Raw genomic sequence first — 21,447 nt, 5'->3', positions numbered from 1 at the left:
AAAGAGCAACACTCTGAAAAGAGGGGAATTCCAGGCAGGAAGCAATCAGGGCCAGCTAACAACCCCCCCCCCAACAAAGGATTCCCCCAGGCAGAAAGCAGCCAGGCTTTAAAGTTGCAAGGCTACTCGATGCTAAAATCAGGGCAGTAAATAAAGAGTAACAATCTGAAGACAGGAGAATACCAGACAGGAAACAATCAGGGCCAGCTAACACCCCCAATAAAGGATTCCCCCAGGCACAAAGCAGTCAGGCTTTGAAGTTGCAAGGCTACTCGATGCTAATCAAGCTTGCTAACTGCAACATTCACACTTGCTTCGAACAGACAAGCGTTCTTTCTCACTTCCACAGGTATACTCCGTTTGTGACCTCTATGCAGATACCCTCACTGATTGACTTTGCAAACTCCATGGCTACTCCCTGCTATTCAAGCTTGCTCACTGCAACTTCCACACTTGCTAGAAACAGACTAGGGTTCCTTCTCCCACCCTGGACATAATTCCACAGGGATATATATACTCCACTTGCCACCTCTATGCAGATACCCTCACTGATTGACTTTGCAAACTTAATGGCTACTCTTGTGTTATTCAAGCTTGCTCTTTGCAACTTCCACACTTGCTTTAAACAGACAAGGGTTCTTTCTCCCACCCTGGATCTCATTCCACTGGGATATATACACTCCACTTGCGACTTCTATGCAGATGCCCTCACTGATTGACTTTGCAAACTTCATGGCTACTCCGTGTTATTAAGGCTTGCTCATTGCAACTTCCACACTTGGTTGAAACAGACAAGGGTTCTTTTCTCCCACCATGGACATCATTCCACAGATATATATACACTCCACTTGCGACTTCTATGCAGATACCCTCACTGATTGACTTTGTAAACTCCATGGCTACTCCGTGCTATTCAAGCTTGCTCATTGCAACTTCCATACTTGCTGGACATCATTCCACAGATATATATACACTGCACTTGCAACCACTTGCCACCTCTACGCAGATATCCTCACTGATTGACTTTACAAACTTCATGGCTACTCCGTGCTATTCAAGCTTGCTCATTGCAACTTCCACACTTGCTTGAAACAGACAAGGGTTCTTTTCTCCCACCCTGGACATCATTCCACAGAGATATATACACTCCACTTGCGACTTCTATGCAGATGCCCTCACTGATTGACTTTGTAAACTTCATGGCTGCTCCGTGCTATTCAAGCTTGCTCATTGCAACTTCCACACTTGCTTGAAACAGACAAGGATTCCTTCTCCCACCCTGGACATCATTCCACCACTATATCTACAGTCCACTTGCTACATCTATGCAGATACCCTCACTGATTGACTTTGCAAACTTCATGGCTACGCGGTGCTATTCAAGCTTGCTCATTGCAACTTCCACACTTGCGTGAAACAGACCAAGGGTTCTTTCTCCCACCCTGGACATCATTCCACAGGGATATATACACTCCACTTGCGACTTCTATGCAGATACCCTCACTGATTGACTTTGCAAACTTCATGGCTATGCGGTGCTATTCAAGCTTGCTCATTGCAACTTCCACACTTGCTGGAAATAGACAAAGGTTCTTTTCTCCCACCCTGGACATCATTCCACCAGTATATCTACACTCCATTTGCCACCTCTATGCAGATGCCCTCACTGATTGACTTCACAAACTTCATGGCTACTCTGTGTTATTCAAGCTTGTTCATTGCAACTTCCACACTTGCTTGAAACAGACAAGGATTCCTTCTCCCACCCTGGACATCATTCCACAGGGATATATACACTCCACTTGTGACTTCTATGCAGATACCCTCACTGATTGACTTTGAAGACTTCATGGCTACTCTGTGTTATTCAAGCTTGTTCATTGCAACTTCCACACTTGCTTGAAACAGACAAAGGTTCCTTCTTCCAACTTGGACATCATTCCATAGATATATATACACTCCACTTGCTACTACTATGCAGATACCTGCACTGATTGACTATGCAAACTTCATGGCTGCTCCGTGCTATTCAAACTCACTCATTGCAACTTCCACACTTGCTTGAAACAGACAAAGGTTCCTTCTCCCACCCTGGACATCATTCCACAGGTATATATATATATATGTATATATATATATATACACACACACACTCCATTTGCGACTTCTATGCACATACCCTCACTGACTGACTTTGCAAACTTCATGGCTACTCGGTGCTATTCAAGCTTGCTCTTTGCAACTTCCACACTTGCTTTAAACAGACAAGGGTTCTTTCTCCCACCCTGGACATCATTCCACAGGGATATATACACTCCACTTGCGACTTCTATGCACATACCCTCACTGACTGACTTTGCAAACTTCATGGCTACTCGGTGCTATTCAAGCTTGCTCTTTGCAACTTCCACACTTGCTTTAAACAGACAAGGGTTCTTTCTCCCACCCTGGACATCATTCCACAGGGATATATACACTCCACTTGCGACTTCTATGCACATACCCTCACTGACTGACTTTGCAAACTTCATGGCTACTCGGTGCTATTCAAGCTTGCTCTTTGCAACTTCCACACTTGCTTTAAACAGACAAGGGTTCTTTCTCCCACCCTGGACATCATTCCACAGGGATATATACACTCCACTTGCGACTTCTATGCACATACCCTCACTGACTGACTTTGCAAACTTCATGGCTACTCGGTGCTATTCAAACTCACTCATTGCAACTTCCACACTTGCTTGAAACAGACAAAGGTTCCTTCTCCCACCCTGGACATCATTCCACAGGGATATATACACTCCACTTGCGACCTTTATGAAGATACCCTCACTGATTGACTTTCCCAACTTCTGAAAATGTCAGCAACAGATGGAGGCGAAAAGTTTGGAGATAATGCCCTTGGAACATGACCATATGGCCCAAAAAACTCACAACAACCCAGTGGTTCTAGCCATAAAAGCCTTCGACATAACAAAATTGTTGTTGTTGTTGTTGTTGTTACAATGGCCACTTCCTCAGTGGCAACGTTGCCGTCTCCGCGCCCACCCCCTGGAAGGTGGTGGAAATTGACGCTTACTGTGCATTTTGCCGAGGCGTGGAAGTGTGGCAGCGAAGGGAGAGTGGCCGTAACGCCGGGGGCTGCTCAGGATGAACTGCGGAGGAGAAGGAAAAGAGAGAGAGTGGAGTTCAGGAAAACAACAACAACAACAACAACAACAACAATATTACGGACGAAAATGTTCCACATCCCATTTGTTCCCCAACTTCAAAAATGAGCGAAGTGTCAAAAGGCTATAGCTCCCACTACTAAGGAGACACCCATGTCCGTCCTAGTTTGTATGTGTTTCCTCCACCACAGACATCCCAGTGTCAACATGTCCAAGAGCCCTGCCAATGTCCTCCAGCAACACTATATTGCCCACCACCCAAGGGAAGGCTTTTATATGGGGGCAATTCTCTCCTAGATTGCATGTGTTTCCTCCACCACAGACATCCCAGTGCAAACATGTCCAAGAGCCCTGCCAATGCCCTCCACCAACGTCACACTGCCCAACACCCAAGTGAAGGCTTTCATATGGGGACAAGTTCATTCTAGATTATATGTGTTTCCTCCACCACAGACAGCCCAGTGCAAACATGTCCAACAGCCCTGCCAATGCCCTCCACCAACGCCACAGTGCCCACCACCCAAGGGAAGGCTTTCATATGGCGACAATTCCATCCTAAAGTCCATGTGTTTCCTCCACCACAGACATCCCAGTGTCAACATGTCCAAGATCCCAAGAGAAGGCTTTCATATGGGGACAAATCCTTCCTAGATTGCATGTGTTTCCCCCACCACAGACATCCCAGTGTCAACATGTCCAAGAGCCCTGCCAATGTCTTTCACCAACGCCACACTGCCCACCACCTAAGGGAAGGCTTTCATTCAGGGACAATTCCATCCTAGATTGTATGTGTTTCCTCCACTACAGACATCCCAGTGTAAACATGTAAAAGATCCCTGCCAACGTCCTCAACCAACGCCACACTGCTCAACACTCAAGCGAAGGCTTTCATATCGAAACAATTCTCTCCTAGACTGCATGTGTTTCCTCCACCACAGACATCTCAGTGTAAACATGTCCAAGAGCCCTGCCAATGTCCTCCACCAACACCACACTGCCCACCACCCAAGGGAAGGCGACATCCTCCACCAACACCACACTGCTCAACACTCAAGCGAAGGCTTTCATATCAAAATAATTCTCTCCTAGATTGCATGTGTTTCCTCCACCACAGACATCCCACTGTCAACATGTCCAAGAGCCCTGCCAATGTCTTTCACCAACGTCACACTGCCCACCACCCAAGGGAAGGCTTTCATATCGAAACAATTCTCTCCTAGATTGCATGTGTTTCCTCCACCACAGACATCCCACTGCAAACATGTCCAACAGCCCTGCCAACGTCCTCCACCAACACCATACTGCCCACCACCCAAGTGAAGGCTTTCATATGGGGACAATTCCCTCCTAGATTGCATGTGTTTCCTCCACCACAGACATCCCAGTGCAAACATGTCCAGGAGCCCTGCCAACGTCCTCCACCAACACCATACTGCCCACCACCCAAGTGAAGGCTTTCATATGGGGACAATTCCCTCCTAGATTGCATGTGTTTCCTCCACCACAGACATCCCAGTGCAAACATGTCCAGGAGCCCTGCCAATGTCCTCCACCAACACCATACTGCCCACCACCCAAGTGAAGGCTTTCATATGGGGACAATTCCCTCCTAGATTGCATGTGTTTCCTCCACCACAGACATCCCAGTGCAAACATGTCCAGGAGCCCTGCCAACGTCCTCCACCAACACCATACTGCCCACCACCCAAGTGAAGGCTTTCATATGGGGACAATTCCCTCCTAGATTGCATGTGTTTCCTCCACCACAGACATCCCAGTGTAAACATGTCCAAGATCCCTGCCAACGTCCTCCACCAATGCCACACTGCCTACCACCCAAGGGCATTTTGGACAACTAAAAATTGACTTTTTCAAGGAATCCTGAGTAAACAAGCCAACCTTAACAACTCTGGCATATACACTGAGAACTGGGAAGCCCTGGCCCTTGAGCGCTCTAACTGGAGGTCAGCTGTGACCATCAGTGCTGTATAATTTGAATCTGACTATTATCTACTCACAAATCGTCCTATTTTGTGATTAATAAAAATGATTTATGAACAAAGAAATATACTGAGGGTGATCTTATGATCTCACCCCTGGCGCAAAGGCCGGAGCGGGCAGATGGGTGGCGCTGACGTCGCTGTGGGTGGAGGACTCGAGGTCAATGTCGGAGAGTTCGCTGACGGAGCGCACGGAGGTCACGCTGCTGGTCATGGGCGCCATGGAGAAAAACATCTCTGGAAAGGCAGGGAGGGAATAGTATTATTATTAATAATAATAGCAATAATAATAATAATAATAGTAATAATATAATATATTGATGTAATAATATAGTAATAAAAATAGCAATAAAAATAATAGTAATAATAGTAATAATAATAGAAATAATATAATATATTAATGTAATAATATAGTAATATAATAATAGTAATAATAATAATAGCAATAATAATAATAGTAATAATAGTAATGATAATAGCAATATAATAATAATAGCAATAATAATAGTAGTAATAATAATAGTAATAATATAGTATAGTAATGTAATAATATAGTAATAATAATAGCAATAATAGTAATAATAATAATAGTAATATAATAATAGCAATAATAATAGCAATAATAATAGTAATAATAATAATAGTAATAATATAATATATTAATGTAATAATATAGTAATAATAATAGTAATAATAATAATATAATATTTTAATGTAATAATATAGTAATATAATAATAGCAATAATAATAATAGTAATAATATAATATATTAATGTAATAATATAGTAATATAATAACAATAGCAATAATAATAATAATAGTAACAATATAATATATTAATGTAATAATATAGTAATATAATAATAATAGCAATAATAATAATATAATATATTAATGTAATAATATAGTAATATAATAACAATAGCAATAATAATAATAGTAACAATATAATATATTAATGTAATAATATAGTAATAATATAATAATAGTAATAATAACAGTAATAATATAATATATTAATGTAATAATATAGTAATATAATAATAATAGCAATAATAATAATAGTAATAACAGTAATAATATAATATATTAATGTAATAATATAGTAATATAATAATAATAGTAATAATAATAGTAATAACAATAGTAATAATAGTAATATATTAATTTAATAATATAGTAAAGAATAATAATAGTAATAATAATAGTAATAATATAATATATTAATGTAATAATATGGTAATTTAGTAATAGTAATAAAAGTAATAATAATATAATAATAGCAATAATAATAGTAATAATATAATAATAATAGCAATACGAATAATAGTAATAATATAATAATAATAGCAATAATAATAGTAATAATAAAATATATTAATGTAATAATAATAACATATAATAATAATAATAATAGCAATAGTAATAATAGTAGTAATAATAATATAATAATAGCAATAATAATAATAGCAATAATAATAGCAATAATAGTAGTAATAATAGTAGTAATATAATATATTAATAATATAGTAATAATAATAGTAATAATATAATATATTAATGTAATAATAATAATAATAGTAATAATATTAATAATAGTAATAGTAATAATAATAGCAATTGGTTGCTGACAGTTTTCCGGGCTGTATGGCTAAAGGGAAATCTTTACCGACTTAATAATTTTTACTTTTGCTCCTGTTATGATTTGTAATGTGGATGTATTTTCATTCACTGGACCAAATTTAGCACAAATACCCAATACGCCCAAATTGGGGTTGGGGGGAATTGATTCTGTCATTTGGGAGTTGTGGTTGCTGGGATGTATAGTCCACGAGCAAGGATCCAAGAGCATCCTGAACTCCACCAGTGACGGAATTGAACCAAACTTGGCACACAGAAATCCATGTCTTGAAGGGATTCACCAGCGTGTGCCTCCCTTCGACCTCACATGCTCTCCCTTGCCCACATATGTGCACCATGCTGCCATGTACCGAGCACGCCTGCTGTCCACGCCTTGCTTGGAGTCCGAGAAACAGCCCTCCCCTTGGCTGAGAGGCCGGTCAATCATAGCGGAGGAGGGTTTTTGGTGTGAGGATTCGCCATCTATTTCCAAAAAGGAAGGGAAGGACAGGCGGAGAGATCTTCAGCCTTCTCTGACAAAGGGGTTCCTCAGACTACCAGAAATATGTATTTTCTGATGGTCTTTGGCGACCCCTCTGAAACCCACTCGCAACCCCTCCAGGGGGCGCGACCCCCAAGTTGAGAAACGCTGATACCAGGTCTTCAAGCTCTTACGAAAGGAGGGGAGGGACGGGGCCTGTCTAATTTCCCTTAGAAGGATGTTCCAGTGGCGGGGGGCCACCACCAAGAAGGCTCTTTCTCTCGTCTCCACCAACCGTGCTTGTGACGGAGGTGGGACTGAGAGGAGAGCCTCCCCGAAAGATCTTAGATTTCGTGCCGGTTCATAGAAGGAGATGCGATCGCGGAGATAGTCGGGGAGGGATGGGGCCTGTCTAATTTCCCTTGGAAGGGCATTCCAGAGATGGGGGGCCACCACCGAGAAGGTTCTCCCTCTCGTCCCCACCAACCGTGCTTGAGATGGAGGTGGGACCAAGAGGAGGGCCTCCCCGGAAGATGAGTTCATGCCGGTTCATAGAAGGAAATGCGATCACGGAGATAGTCGGGGAGGAATGGGGCCTGACTTATTTCCCTTGGAAGGGCATTCCAGAGGTGGGGGGCCACCACCGAGAAGGCCCTACTCTCTCGTTGCCACCAACCGCACTTGAGATGGTAGTGGGACCGAGAGGAGGGCCTCCCTGGAAGATCTTAGGTTCCAGTAGATAGAAGGAAATGCAATCGTGGAGATAGTCGGGGAGGAATGGGGCCTGTCTTATTCCCCTTGGAAGGGCGTTCCAGAGGTGGGGGGCCACCACTGAGAAGGCCCTACTCTTGCACTTGAGACGGTAGTGGGACCGAGAGGAGGGCCTCCTTGGAAGATCTTAGAGCTCGTGCTTGTTCATAGAAGGAAATTGCGGATTGTGGAGATAGGCGGGGCCCGAACCGTTTAGGGCTTTATAGGTCATGACCTGCACCTTGAATTTGGCTCGGCAACTTATCGGCAGCCAATGAAGCTCTTTTAATAGGGGTGTTGTATGCTCCCTATCGTTTCCTCCAGTAAGGAGCCTGGCTGCCACCTGTTGCACCAGTTGGAGCTTCCGGACCGTCTTCAAGGGCAGCCCCATGTAGAGCGCATGGCAGTAGTCCAGTTTGGATGTAACCAAGGCATGGACCACCCTGGCCAAGTCAGACTTCATGAGGTATGAGTTGTGCAAAGGCCGACACCTAAGCATCAAGCGACAATGTTGAATCCAGGATGAACCCCCAAACTACGGACCTGTGCCTTCAAGGGGAGTTGCCACCCAATACCCAGGTTGGGCCCGCGACTGACCAGGAGGACCTCTGTCTTGTCTGGATTAAGCTTCAACCTGTCCATGATGGTGGACGCTGTGCAAGAAAAAGGACCTCGACATTCCTCAAGAGAGTTTCTACCACGATATTTACCTCCGTTTTCCAGCCCAGCGCAGGTGCCCATGCTCTCCAGGCGAGTGGCGGCCATTGTTGTTGTCATTGCGAAGCCCGAGTGGAGCTGCTGGCTGAGGTCCTGCTCAATCAGCTTCAAGTCCTCGGAGTCGAGGGGGCGGTTCTTGCTCAGCTGCTCTTGCAGGAGGCCGGACTCTGCGTTGGGGACGAAGGGAGTCAACACAGAGAAGGATCTGAGAGAAGGGAGGCCTGGGACATCCACCCAAAACATCCAATTTCCCAAAAAGGAAACGAGGAAAACTAAAATTTCTCAATGTCCTAGTCATCTGTAAACCCAATCAAGTGGGCTCACCATTTACACTGAAACATACACACATGGACAGATCTATATAAATAACTAGCTGTGCCCTGCCACGCGTTGCTGTGGCCTATAGTAAAACTTATCAAAGTTGAGGTAGATATCTGGACTATTATGTGTGTGCAGGGGTGGGCGGAAGGATGGAGCCTGGGGTTGCGTGTGTGTGTGTGCGGCAGCGGGGGGAGTGAGGTTGCGTGTGTGTGGCGGCAGAGGGAGTGATGGAGCGTGGGGTTGCGTGTGTGTGTGCGGCGGCAGGGGGAGTGATGGAGCGTGGGGTTGCGTGTGTGTGTGTGGCGGCGGGGGGGAGTGATGGAGCGTGGGGTTGTGTGTGTGCGGCGGCGGGGGAGTGATGGAGCGTGGGGTTGCGTGTGTGTATGCGGCGGCGCAGGGAGAGTGATGGAGCGTGGGGTTGTGTGTGTGCATGCGGCAGGGGGTGTGTGTGTGCGGGAAGCAGCGCGGTGGGGCTTGGAGTGGGCATGGCTTCCGCAGAGGGAACGTTGGCCGGAAGGCTGTGTGCGTGCTCAGGGAACTTGTGGCTGGGCGCCAATATGCATGCTCAGTTGTTTTGCCGTTTTGTGAGTGTGTTGTGTTGTTTTTCATTTTGAGTAGATATGTTTGTACCTTGTGGGTTGTGTTATGGGCATGGCAATTTTGGTTAAGTTTCGTTGGGGGGTTTGTGAGTTTTGTTGTTTTGCCGTTTTGTGAGTGTGTTGTTGTGTTGTTTTTCATTTTGAGCAGATATGTTTGTACCTTGTGGGTTGTGTTATGGGCATGGGAATTTTGGTTACGTTTCGTTGGGTTTTTTTTTTAGTTTTGTTGTTTTGCCGTTTTGTGAGTGTGTTGTTGTGTTGTTTTTCATTTTGAGTAGATATGTTTGTACCTTGTCGGTTGTGTTATGGGCATGGGAATTTTGGTTAAGTTTCGTTGGGGGGTTGTGGGGTTTTACTGTCCGGTTGAACCAACCTAACAGATTTATATATATAGATAGGTAGGTAAAGGTAAAGGTTGTCCCCTGACATTAAGTCCAGTTGTGTCCGACTCTGGGGTGTGGTGCTCATCTCCATTTCTAAGCCGACGAGCTGGCGTTGTCCATAGACACCTCCAAGGCCATGTGGACAGCATGACTGCATGGAGCGCCGTTACCTTCCCGCCGGATCTGCTCACATTTGCATGTTTTCGAACTGCTAGGTTGGCAGAAGCTGGGGCAGACAGCGGAAGCTTACGCCGTTCCCCGGATTCGAACCGGCGACCTTTCGGTCAGCAAGCTTCGCAGCTCAGTGGTTTAACTCATAGAAATAGTAAATAAAGTAGGAATATAAATAGTAATAAAGTAAAATAGTAAATCTATATAAATAAATATGTCATGTTCGTTTGTGGGATTAACACAACGCAAAAAACACTGACACCACATTGGGTGCCAACGAGTGACCATCACTCATAAAAACACCGAAAACCACAGTGGAAGAGACTTAAAAAGCCAAAAAAAATGTGTTTTGCAATGTTTTTATGAATGATGGTCACTCGTTGGCCTGATAGGTGTGTTGTGTCCAAATTTGGTGTCGGTGGTTTTTGAGTTATGTTCATCCTATACACACACAGACACACACACACACCACTTGCCACACTTCCAACAGTTCTCTGAAGATGCCAGCCACAGATGCAGGTGAAATGTCAGAAGAGAATGCTACTGGAACAGAAAACTCACAGCAATCCAGTGATTCCAGTCATGAAAGCCTTCGACAACACATTTGTGACCTTTGCTAATGACGTTTTGGATTGCAACCGCTCACAGTCTCTCGCCAACTGGTTTTTGCGAGGTCGGGGTGGGAGTTGTAGTTTATGGGAAGCCTTTTTCCGAGCTCACCTGAGAGGTTCAAAGATCCCAGAAGGTCCAGCAAATACAAGATCTGCTGAGGGGCCAGCAAAAGGTGCAGCGATCCCATCTTGCCATCCAACTCCAGCTGAGGAGAGGCACAAAGAATTAATTAATTCATTAATTAATTAATGTAAGACATTTATATGCCGCCATTCTCACCCTGAAGGGGACTCAGAGTGGCTTACAAGACATATATGTGTGTATATATATATGTATATGTATATGTATATGTATATGTATATGTATACACACACACACAAACACAAACAATATATTACATTATTAGCATAGCACAAGACCAGTATTATATATTACAATATTGTACTATACCAGTATATTGTAATATTATTAGTAATATTGCATGTAATATTAAATATATAATTATAATATCATATTATTTTTATAGTGTACATTAAAATATTATAAGCATTATATGTATATACAATATATCATATATATTATTAGCATAGCACAATACCAGTCTTATATAGTACAATATTGTACTATACTACCATATTGTAATATTATGTAATATTACATGTAATATAAAATATATAATTATAATATCATATTATTATAGTGTATTACATTAAAATATTATAAATATTATATGAATATACATTATATTATTAGCATAGCACAATACCAGTATTATATATTACAATATTGTACTATACCTTTATACTGTAATATTATATGTAATATAAAATATATAATTATAATATCATATTATTATTATAGGGTATTACATTAAAATATTATAAATATAAAATATATAATTATAATATCATATTATTATTATAGTGTATTACATTAAAATATTATAAATATTATATGAATATATAATATATTATATTATTGGCATAGCACAATACCAGTATTATATATTACAATATTGTACTATACCATTATATTGCAATATTATTAGTAATATTACATGTAATATAAAATATATAATTATAATAACATATTATTATAGTGTATTACATTAAAATATTATAAATATTTTATGAATATATCATATATTATATTATTAGCATAGCACAATACCAGTATTATATATTACAATATTGTACTATACCATTATATTGTAATATTATATGTAATATAAAATATATAATTATAATATCATATTATTATTATAGTGTATTACATTAAAATATTATAAATATAAAATATATAATTATAATATCATATTATTATTATAGTGTATTACATTAAAATATTATAAGTATTATATGTATATACAATATATTATATTACTAGCATAGCACAATACCAGTATTATATATTACAATATTGTACTATACTATCATATTGTAATATTATTAGTAATAATGCATGCATTATAAAATATATAATTATAATATCATATTATTATTATAGTGTATTACATTAAAATATTATAAGTATTATATGTATATACAATATATTATATTACTAGCATAGCACAATACCAGTATTATATATTACAATATTGTACCATACCATTATATTGCAATATTATTAGTAATATTGCATGTAATATAAAATATATAATTATAATACCATATTATTATTATTATAGGGTATTACATTAAAATATTATATGTATATACAATTATATTATATTATTACATGATTAGTATTTGTTGTTGTTCATTCGTTCAGTCGTCTCCGACTCTTCGTGACCTCGTGGACCAGCCCACGCCAGAGCTCCCTGTCAGCCGTCACCACCCCCAGCTCCTTCAAGGTCAGTCCAGTCACTTCAAGGATGCCATCCATCCATCTTGCCCTAGGTCGGCCCCTCTTCCTTTTGTACTATACTATCATATTGTAATATTATTAGTAATAATGCATGTAATATGAAATATGTAATTATAATATCATATTATTATTATTATAGTGTATTACGTTAAAATATTATATGTATATACAATTATATTATATTATATTATTGAAGGAACTAGCGGACGTCATTTCGGAACCATTGGCAACCATCTTTGAGAGTTCTTGGAGAACGGGAGAAGCTCCAGCAGACTGGAGGAGGGCCAATGTGGTCCCAATCTTCAAGAAGGGAAAAAAGGACGACCCAAACAATGACCAATGTCCGGTCAGCCTCACGTCGATACCGGGCAAGATTCTGGAAAAGATTGTTAAGGAAGCGGTCTGCAAACACTTAGAAACAAATGCAGTCATCGCTAATAGTCAACATGGATTTATCAAAAACAAGTCATGCCAGACTCATCTGATCTCTTTCTTCGATAGAGCTACAAGCTGGGTAGATGCGGGGAATGATGCCGTGGATGGAGCGTACCTGGATTTCAGGAAGGCCTTCTTTGACAAGGTCCCCCATGACCTTCTGGCAAGGAAACTAGTCCAGTGTGGGCTAGGCAAAACTACGGTGAGGTGGATCTGGAATTGGTTAAGTGGACGAACACAGAAGGTGCTCACCAATGCTTCCTCTTCATCCTGGAAAGAAGTGAGGAGCGGAGTGCCGCAGGGTTCCGTCCTGGGCCCGGTCCTGTTCAACATCTTTATTAATGACTTAGATGAAGGGCTAGAAGGCAGGATCATCAAGTTTGCAGACGACACCAAATTGGGAGGGAGAGCCAATAGTCCAGAGGACAGGAGCAGAATTCAAAACGATCTTGACAGATTAGAGAGATGAATGGCCAAAACTAACAAAATGAAGTTCAACAGTGACAAATGCAAGATACTCCACTTTGGCAGAAAAAACGAAATGCAAAGATACAGAATGGGGGACGATGCCTGGCTCGAGAGCAGTACGTGTGAAAAAGATCTTGGAGTCCTCGTGGACAAGTTAAACATGAGCCAACAATGTGATGTGGCGGCAAAAAAAGCCAATGGGATTTTGGCCTGCATCAAGAGGAGCATAGTGTCTAGATCTAAGGAAGTAATGCTACCCCTCTATTCTGCTTTGGTTAGACCACATCTGGAATACTGTGTCCAATTCTGGGCACCACAATTCAAGAGAGATATTGACAAGCTGGAATGTGTCCAGAGGAGGGCCACTAAAATGATCAAGGGTCTGGAGAACAAGCCCTATGAGGAGCGGCTTAAGGAGCTGGGCATGTTTAGCCTGAAGAAGAGAAGGCTGAGAGGTGATATGATAGCCATGTATAAATATGTGAGAGGAAGCCACAGGGAGGAGGAGGAGGGAGCAAGCTTGTTTTCTGCTTCCCTGGAGACTAGGACGCGGAACAATGGCTTCAAACTACAAGAGAGGAGATTCCCTCTGAACACGAGGAAGAGCTTCCTGACTGTGAGAGCCGTTCAGCAGTGGAACTCTCTGCCCCGGAGTGTGGTGGAGGCTCCTTCTTTGGAGGCTTTTAAGCAGAGGCTGGATGGCCATTTGTCAGGGGTGATTTGAATGCAATATTCCTGCTTCTTGGCAGAATGGGGTTGGACTAGATGACCCATGAGGTTTCTTCCAACTCGTTGATTCTATGATTCTATATTATATTATTAGCACAGCACAATACCAGTATTATATATTACAATATTGTACTATACCATCATATTGTAATATTATTGGTAATAATGCATGTAATATGAAATATGTAATTATAATATCATATTATTATTATAGTGTACTACATTAAAATATTATATGTATATACAGTTATATTATATTATATTATATTATATTATATTATATTATATTATTAGCATAGCACAATACCAGTATTATATATTACAATATTGTACTATACCATCATATTGTAATATTATTGGTAATATTATTATTCACGCATGAGCGACCTTGGGTCCAGGAAAGGCCTCGTTCTGCTTGAGCCGGATCCTCATCTCCGTGTATCCAGAGCAGCTCCCGATCTGAAGCAAAGAGCTGGGAACGGCCTCCTCCTCTCCTTGCGAGCCGGAAGACTCCGCTGCCTCCTGGATAAAAGAAAAGAGAGATACCACTTAGTTCTCTAGGAGAGATCTTGGAAAAGCTGCCACGTCGGACTACATATCCCAGAATCCATCAGGTCTTAGAGGCGGTGGCTGTGCTGCCTGAGGGCTATTTTGTCCTATAAGTATTATAATTTGTGATATATATATATTAACAGCCACTGCCAGAAGGGACAGGAAGTTTCACCTACGCCGACGATTGTGCCATCACCACCCAAGCAGAGAGCTTTGAAATGAGGACCGAGAGCAGGGCCTGCGTACCCGCCGCCATCGCAAATGCGATTGGTGGGGATGAGGGACAGGGCCTTCTCAGCACTGCCCCACCATCTGTGGAACTCTCTCGCCAGAGACATCAAACTGGCCACCTCCCTCCTGTCTTTCAGAAAGAAACGGAAGACGTGGCTATGGGACCGGGCATTTGACTAGTGATTAGCAGCAAATGGAAAGGCGACCTAGGCAACCCATGACAATGAATTGGCCTGGACTTGGATTTGGTTTTTAACTGGTGTGCTTAATCAATTGTTTTTAATTAATTGTTTTAATGTTTTTAATGTATCCCGAGCTCTGAGGGCCAGATAAGCAGATGGCGGAAACAGAAGAACGGCCTGCCTCAGGAGAGCGTGCTTGCTCCATCCATGTTCAACATCTACACACATGACCACCCACTGCCGGAAGGGACAGAGAGCTTCATCTATGCAGATGATCATGCCATCACCACTCAAGGAAATCTGCTACCGAACAGGAGCTTTTTTGTTGAAGCAGATGACGGAAACAGAAGAACGGCCTGCCTCAGGGGAGCGTGCTTGCTCCATCCATGTTCAACATCTACACAAATGACCAGCCACTGCCAGAAGGGACAGAGAGCTTCATCTATGCAGATGATCATGCCATCACCACTCAAGGAAATCTGCTACCGAACAGGAGCTTTTTTGTTGAAGCAGATGACGGAAACAGAAGAACGGCCTGCCTCAGGGGAGCGTGCTTGCTCCATCCATGTTCAACATCGACACAAATGAGCAGCCACTGCCAGAAGGGACAGAGAGCTTCATCTATGCTGATGATCATGCCATCACCACTCAAGCAGGGAGCTTTGAGATGGTTGAACAGAAGCTCTCTGAAGCTCTAGGTGCTCTTACTGCCTATTACAGGGAAAACCAACTGATCCCTAATCCATCTAAAACACAGACATGTGCCTTTCACCTTAAGAACAGACAAGCATCCCGAGCTCTGAGGATTATTACCTGGGAAGGAATCCCACTGGAACATTGCAACACACCCAAATCCCTGGGAGTCACTCTGGACCGTGCTCTGACCTACAAGAAGCACTGCCTGAACATCAAGCAAAAAGTGAGCACTAGAAACAACATCATACAAAAGCTGACTGGCACAACCTGGGGATCACAACCAGACACAGTGAAGGCATCTGCCCTTGCGGTATGCCACTCTGCGGCTGGGTACGCATGCCCAGTGTGGAACACATCTTACCACGCTAAAACAGTAGATGTGGCTCTGAATGAGACATGCCGCATTATCACGGGGTGTCTGCGCCCCACACCACTGGAGACATTACACTGCTTAGCCAGTATTGCACCACCTGACATCTGCTGGGAAGGAGCAGCCAATAGTGAAAGGACCAAGGCAGAGACAGAATGCTTCTTTTATATCTCTATCTCATTTCAATGAATTGGGTTGTGTTTCTGACACTCTCAAAAACAAGATCTTCTCCAACCGAAGATTGCAAGTCCCATTATCCTAAGTTGGCAAAGGAGGCCTCAGGTTGGTGAAAGGACGTGGGAAGGTAGGCATCCAACCCTTGGAGCCATCTTTACCTTTGGCGCTGGCGAAGGTGTCCGGGCGCCTTCTTCCGTGAACTCCTCGTAGTAGAAAAGGACGCCGCTCAGCTGCAGGATCTTGTGGACGAACGGAGGAGGCTGGTGGATGTCAACAGAGAGCGTTTGCCCGGGATCTTTCACCGCTTCGTCACAGTAGTCCAACCTGGGGGAAAGAGCAAACCCGTTAGAACAAGGCAAGACCAATGTTTGGATAGAAAGGGCACAGCATATCTAATCACAGAGAAAATACTGTTTGATGAATATGTGGTATACTGATAGCACTTGAGTATGACGATGAATGCCATGATGCAGTACCTAAGGGGACTTTATTTATTTGTTGTGTCAAATATATTACATTTCTAACAGAACAAAGAAAACAAACAGACAAAATACAAAATTTGCAAGTTTGGTAGTTGATTCAATGTCCTTTGACTGGTATCTGGCCACTTGGAGTGCCTCTGGTGTTCCTGCAAGGAGGTCCTCCCTTGTGCATGTGGCAGGGCTCAGGGTGCATTGCAGCAGGTGGTCAGTGGTTTGCTCTTCTCCACACTCGCATGTCGAGGATTCCACTGTGTGGCCCCATTTCTGAAGGTTGGCTCTGCATCTCGTGATGCCAGAGCGCAGTCCGTTCAGCGCCTTCCAAGTCACCCAGTCCTCTGTGGGCCCAGGAGGGAGTCTCTCATTGGTTGAGGTTCTGGGTTTGAGCCTGCCACTTTTGGACTCTCGCTTGCTGAGGTGTTCCAACGAGTGTCTCTGTAGATCTTAGAAAATTATTTCTTGATTTAAGTCGACGTGCTGCTTGATACCCAAACAGGGGATGAGCTGGAGAGGTCTCTGCCTTGGTCCTTTCACTATTGGCTGCCACTTCCCGGCGGATGTCAGGTGGTGCAATACAGGCTAAGCAGTGTAATGTCTCCAGTGGTGTAGGGCGCAGACACCCCGTGATAATGGGGCATGTCTCATTAAGAGCCACATCCACTGTTTTAGCGTGGTGAGATGTGTTCCACACTGGGCATGCTTACTCAGCAGCAGAGTAGCACAGCGCAAGGGCAGATGTCTTCGCTGTGTCTGGTTGTGATCCCCAGGTTGTGCCAGTCAGCTTTCGTATGATGTTGCAAAATGAGTCTCTCCGGAACTTTGTAGAGGTGGCACAACAGGGAGATTGGTCTGTAGCTTTTTGGGTCATTACGGGCTTTGCCTGGCTTCAAGATGGCGATGACTCTTGCTTTCCTCCAGATTTTGGGGATCTGACAGGATGCAGTGCAGTTGTTCATCAGCTCCAGCAGCCAGCGCCTTGCTTTGGGACCAAAGTTCTTGATTTGTTCCATCCGTAGATCATCCAGGCCAGCTGCTTTGCCATTTTTACATTTATTGAGAGCCATGTCCCATTCAGTAGTTGTAAGGTTCATGAAGATTGTTGTTCCACACTGGGCATGCGTACCCAGCCGCAGAGTAGCATAGCGCAAGGGCAGATGTCTTCACTGTGTCTGGTTGTGATCCCCAGGTTGTGCCAGTCAGCTTTCGTATGATATTGTTTGTAGCACCCACTTTTTGCTTGATGTTCAGGCAGTGCTTCTTGTAGGTCAGAGCACGATCCAAAGTGACTCCCAGGTATTTGGGTGCGCTGCAATGCTCCAGTGGGATTCCTTCCCAGGTCATAATCCTCAGAGCTCAGGATGCTTGTCTGTTCTTAAGGTGAAAGGCGCACGTCTGTGTTTTAGATGGGTTAAGGATCAGCTGGATTTCCCTGTAATAGGCAGTTAGAGCACCTAGAGCTTTGGAGAGCTTCTGTTCAACCACCTCAAAGCTCCCTGCTTGAGCGGTGATGGCACGATCATCAGCATAGATGAAGCTCTCCGTCCCTTCTGGCAGTGGCTGGTCATTTGTGTTGATGTTGAACATGGATGGAGCAAGCACGCTCCCCTGAGGCAGGCCGTTCTTCTGTTTCCGCCATCTGCTTCTCTGGCCCTGGAACTCAACAAAAAAGCTCCTGTTTTGTAGCAGGTTTCCTATGAGGCGGGTGAGGTGGTCGTCCTTGGTGATACTATACATTTTTCTCAGGAGGAGGCAGCGGTGGTTCACAGTCTCATAGGGTGCTGACAGGTCTATGAAGACAGCTCCTGTGATCTGCTGCCTTTCAGAGCCACCTTCGATGTGCTGAGTCAGGTTCAGCACTTGCGATGTGCAGCTTCTGCCTTTCCTGAAGCCAGCTTGCTGTGGGATCAGACAGGGGTCTATATTTTCCATAATTCTATGCAAAATAAGTCTCTCGAGAACTTTGTAGAGGTGGCACAACAGGGAGATTGGTCTGTAGCTTTTTGGGTCGTTACGGTCTTTTTGGGTCATTACCCGCTGTTGCAAAGCCTTACCTTTTGATGTGCACCTCTAAGGCGATCCTGCTCTCCGCCCCAGCGGGCACGTGCTCAACACGTATCACTGTGTCCAGAAAGGTCACTTCGATCCTCCGCAGAACTGGAAGGGGAGAAATTTATTTATTTATTTATTTATTTACTGCGCTTGTAGACCGCCGTTCTCAGCCCTAGGGCGACTCACGGCGGTGTACAACATATAAAAACAAATTACAATATAGGCAATATCACAAACAACAATAACGACATCACTATCAATAATACAATTACACTAAATCATTCGCGACGTCTCATTATAGAATCACAATCCAATCTCGTTTTCCATATTCCGTTCCAATCATCATTGCCAATTGTTGTAGCACTTAGTCAAACGCCTTCTCAAACAACCACGTCTTTAGTCTCTTGCGGAATGTAATAAGGGAGGGCGCCTGTCTGATGTCCACAGGGAGGGTGTTCCACAGCCGGGGGGCCACCACCGAGAAGGCCCTATCTCTCGTCCCCGCCAGGCGTGCCTGTGAGGCAGGCGGGACCGAGAGAAGGGCCTCCCCAGACGATCTCAAAGTCCTTGTGGGCTCATAGGCCAAGATGCGGTCAGACAGGTATTTTGGGCCGGAACCGTTTAGGGCTTTGTAGGCCAACACCAGCACCTTGAATTGGGCCCGGTAGCAGATCGGCAGCCAGTGGAGCCGGTACAACAAGGGCGTTGTATGCTCCCTGCGTCCTGCTCCCGTTAGTAACATGGCTGCCGCGCGCTGGACTAGCTGAAGCTTCCGGGCCGTCTTCAAGGGCAGCCCCACGTAGAGAGCGTTGCAGTAGTCAAGGCGGGATGTGACCAGAGCGTGTACTACTGTGGCCAAGTCAGACTTCCCGAGGTACGGGCGCAGCTGGCGCACGAGCCTGAGCTGTGCAAATGCTCCCCTGGAAATACATATAGTAAGCCCTTTGGGGTTAGGGGCACAAGACTCCTGGGAAAATGGGGAAAAAAAAACACTGATAAAGACATCAGACATCATTTGAGAAAACCACTCCCTTGGAACTTGGAGTTGTGTTGCACTTCAGGCAGGAAACATCCCTTGACTTTAAACACCACACAATTGGATGGAAAACAATCCTTTTATTGAAGATAATTAAAAAGCAGTAAGGTAAAAAAGCACTTTAAAGAAATAGGTAAATCCAATTAGGTGGGAAGATAAGAAGGAACAAATCCAGGGATCAAAATCATGAAACAAAAGCCCTTAAAACATGAATTTTCCAAGCAATGCTTCCATGAACAAGGATGAGACCTTAATAATAATAATAATAATAATAATAATCTTTATTTATACTCCGGCACCATCTCCCCAATGGGGACTCGGAGCGGCTTACATGGGGCCAAGCCCGGATAACATATTGCAGCAAAATAGAAGCAAAGCATAAACAACAAACATCATTGTTGGGGTTCAGCCTGATCCTGATCTGTGTGAACCGGATTCTCTGATAGTTTTTCCAACTGAGCAAGCTCTCCCTGACCCTGACAGTGTGGAATCTGTTGTTGATGCAGAGGTCAGCAGGGATGAAAACGAAACCCAACAGCTGGAGGAAAATGTTTTGGAAGTTAGCCGTGATATCACTAGCCGTGATATCTCTCCACCTGGGGTTTTTAATGAGGACTGAAGAGAACAGATAGTTAGAGACAGAAATATTTCCCAGTTTCTACGAAGGTCACATCGTTTACAGGAGAGAGAGGCCCAGATGTCAAAGTCAAGGGGCGTTTCAAAGAATAGCTTCTTTGGTTTAAGAGGTCTCCTGCCGGGTGCCTCTTTAAATCAAGCAACGTTTGGGATTGTGGCTGTGCCTTGGCAGAATTCCTGTGTTTCATGGCCGGTAATCCCAGAGGCTTAGTTATCAAGTTCATGGTTAGCGAGAGGCTAACAGATTCCTGGTTCTTGTATTGTGGCTTTTGAAATTTTGCTCAAGTTCAGATTTTACTGACTGCTGTGTTTCTATTGTGGCTTTTTGACTTTGCATTTGCCTTTCTTTTGTAACCAATTTTTCATCAATAAACAAGGATTGCTTTTCCTACAGTCCAGTGTGGTGGATTTAATCTTATGGTCTCGTTTCTTGAACTGGGATGCAACAATCATCATCAAAATGAACGCCGAAGTATAACATAGTCATAAAATAACATTCCAATAAACACAATCACGATAACAATGGGCAGGCCACATGTACAAGATAAAACGATTAAAATCTAATGAGATAAAAATAGGAGCAGGTTATTTGCAGGGAACTCATAAAAACAAACAGAGTTGTGAAGCTAAACTTCCCATTTGGAGGGTGTGTACTCCAGTGGCAGAAGTGTTGAGGGGAGCAAGAGTGTCGTGTTGTGCACCTACTCGCCAAAGGC

The 21,447-nt window shown here is 43.2% G+C and overlaps 1 protein-coding gene across 1 annotated transcript in view; it reads right to left on the bottom strand.

Annotated features, from left to right (window-relative positions):
- Nucleotides 1–21,447, bottom strand: part of ATG2A (autophagy related 2A) — a 104,331-nt gene that overhangs the window by 72,299 nt on the left and 10,585 nt on the right. The window contains exons 4-10 of the mRNA XM_067472551.1: nt 19,062–19,164; nt 16,690–16,855; nt 14,711–14,845; nt 10,934–11,030; nt 8,733–8,906; nt 5,265–5,407; nt 3,080–3,155 (exon numbers count right to left, since the gene is read on the bottom strand). Of these exons, the coding sequence (XP_067328652.1) occupies nt 3,080–3,155; nt 5,265–5,407; nt 8,733–8,906; nt 10,934–11,030; nt 14,711–14,845; nt 16,690–16,855; nt 19,062–19,164 (894 nt within the window). The remainder of the gene's footprint in view (nt 1–3,079; nt 3,156–5,264; nt 5,408–8,732; nt 8,907–10,933; nt 11,031–14,710; nt 14,846–16,689; nt 16,856–19,061; nt 19,165–21,447) is intronic.

Source organism: Anolis sagrei, chromosome 12 (assembly GCF_037176765.1).
Source record: "Anolis sagrei isolate rAnoSag1 chromosome 12, rAnoSag1.mat, whole genome shotgun sequence".
Classification (NCBI taxonomy): Eukaryota; Metazoa; Chordata; class Lepidosauria; order Squamata; family Dactyloidae; genus Anolis; species Anolis sagrei.
The sequence above is the reverse complement of the archived record's forward strand: the minus strand, read 5'-3'. Positions and strand labels throughout refer to the sequence as shown.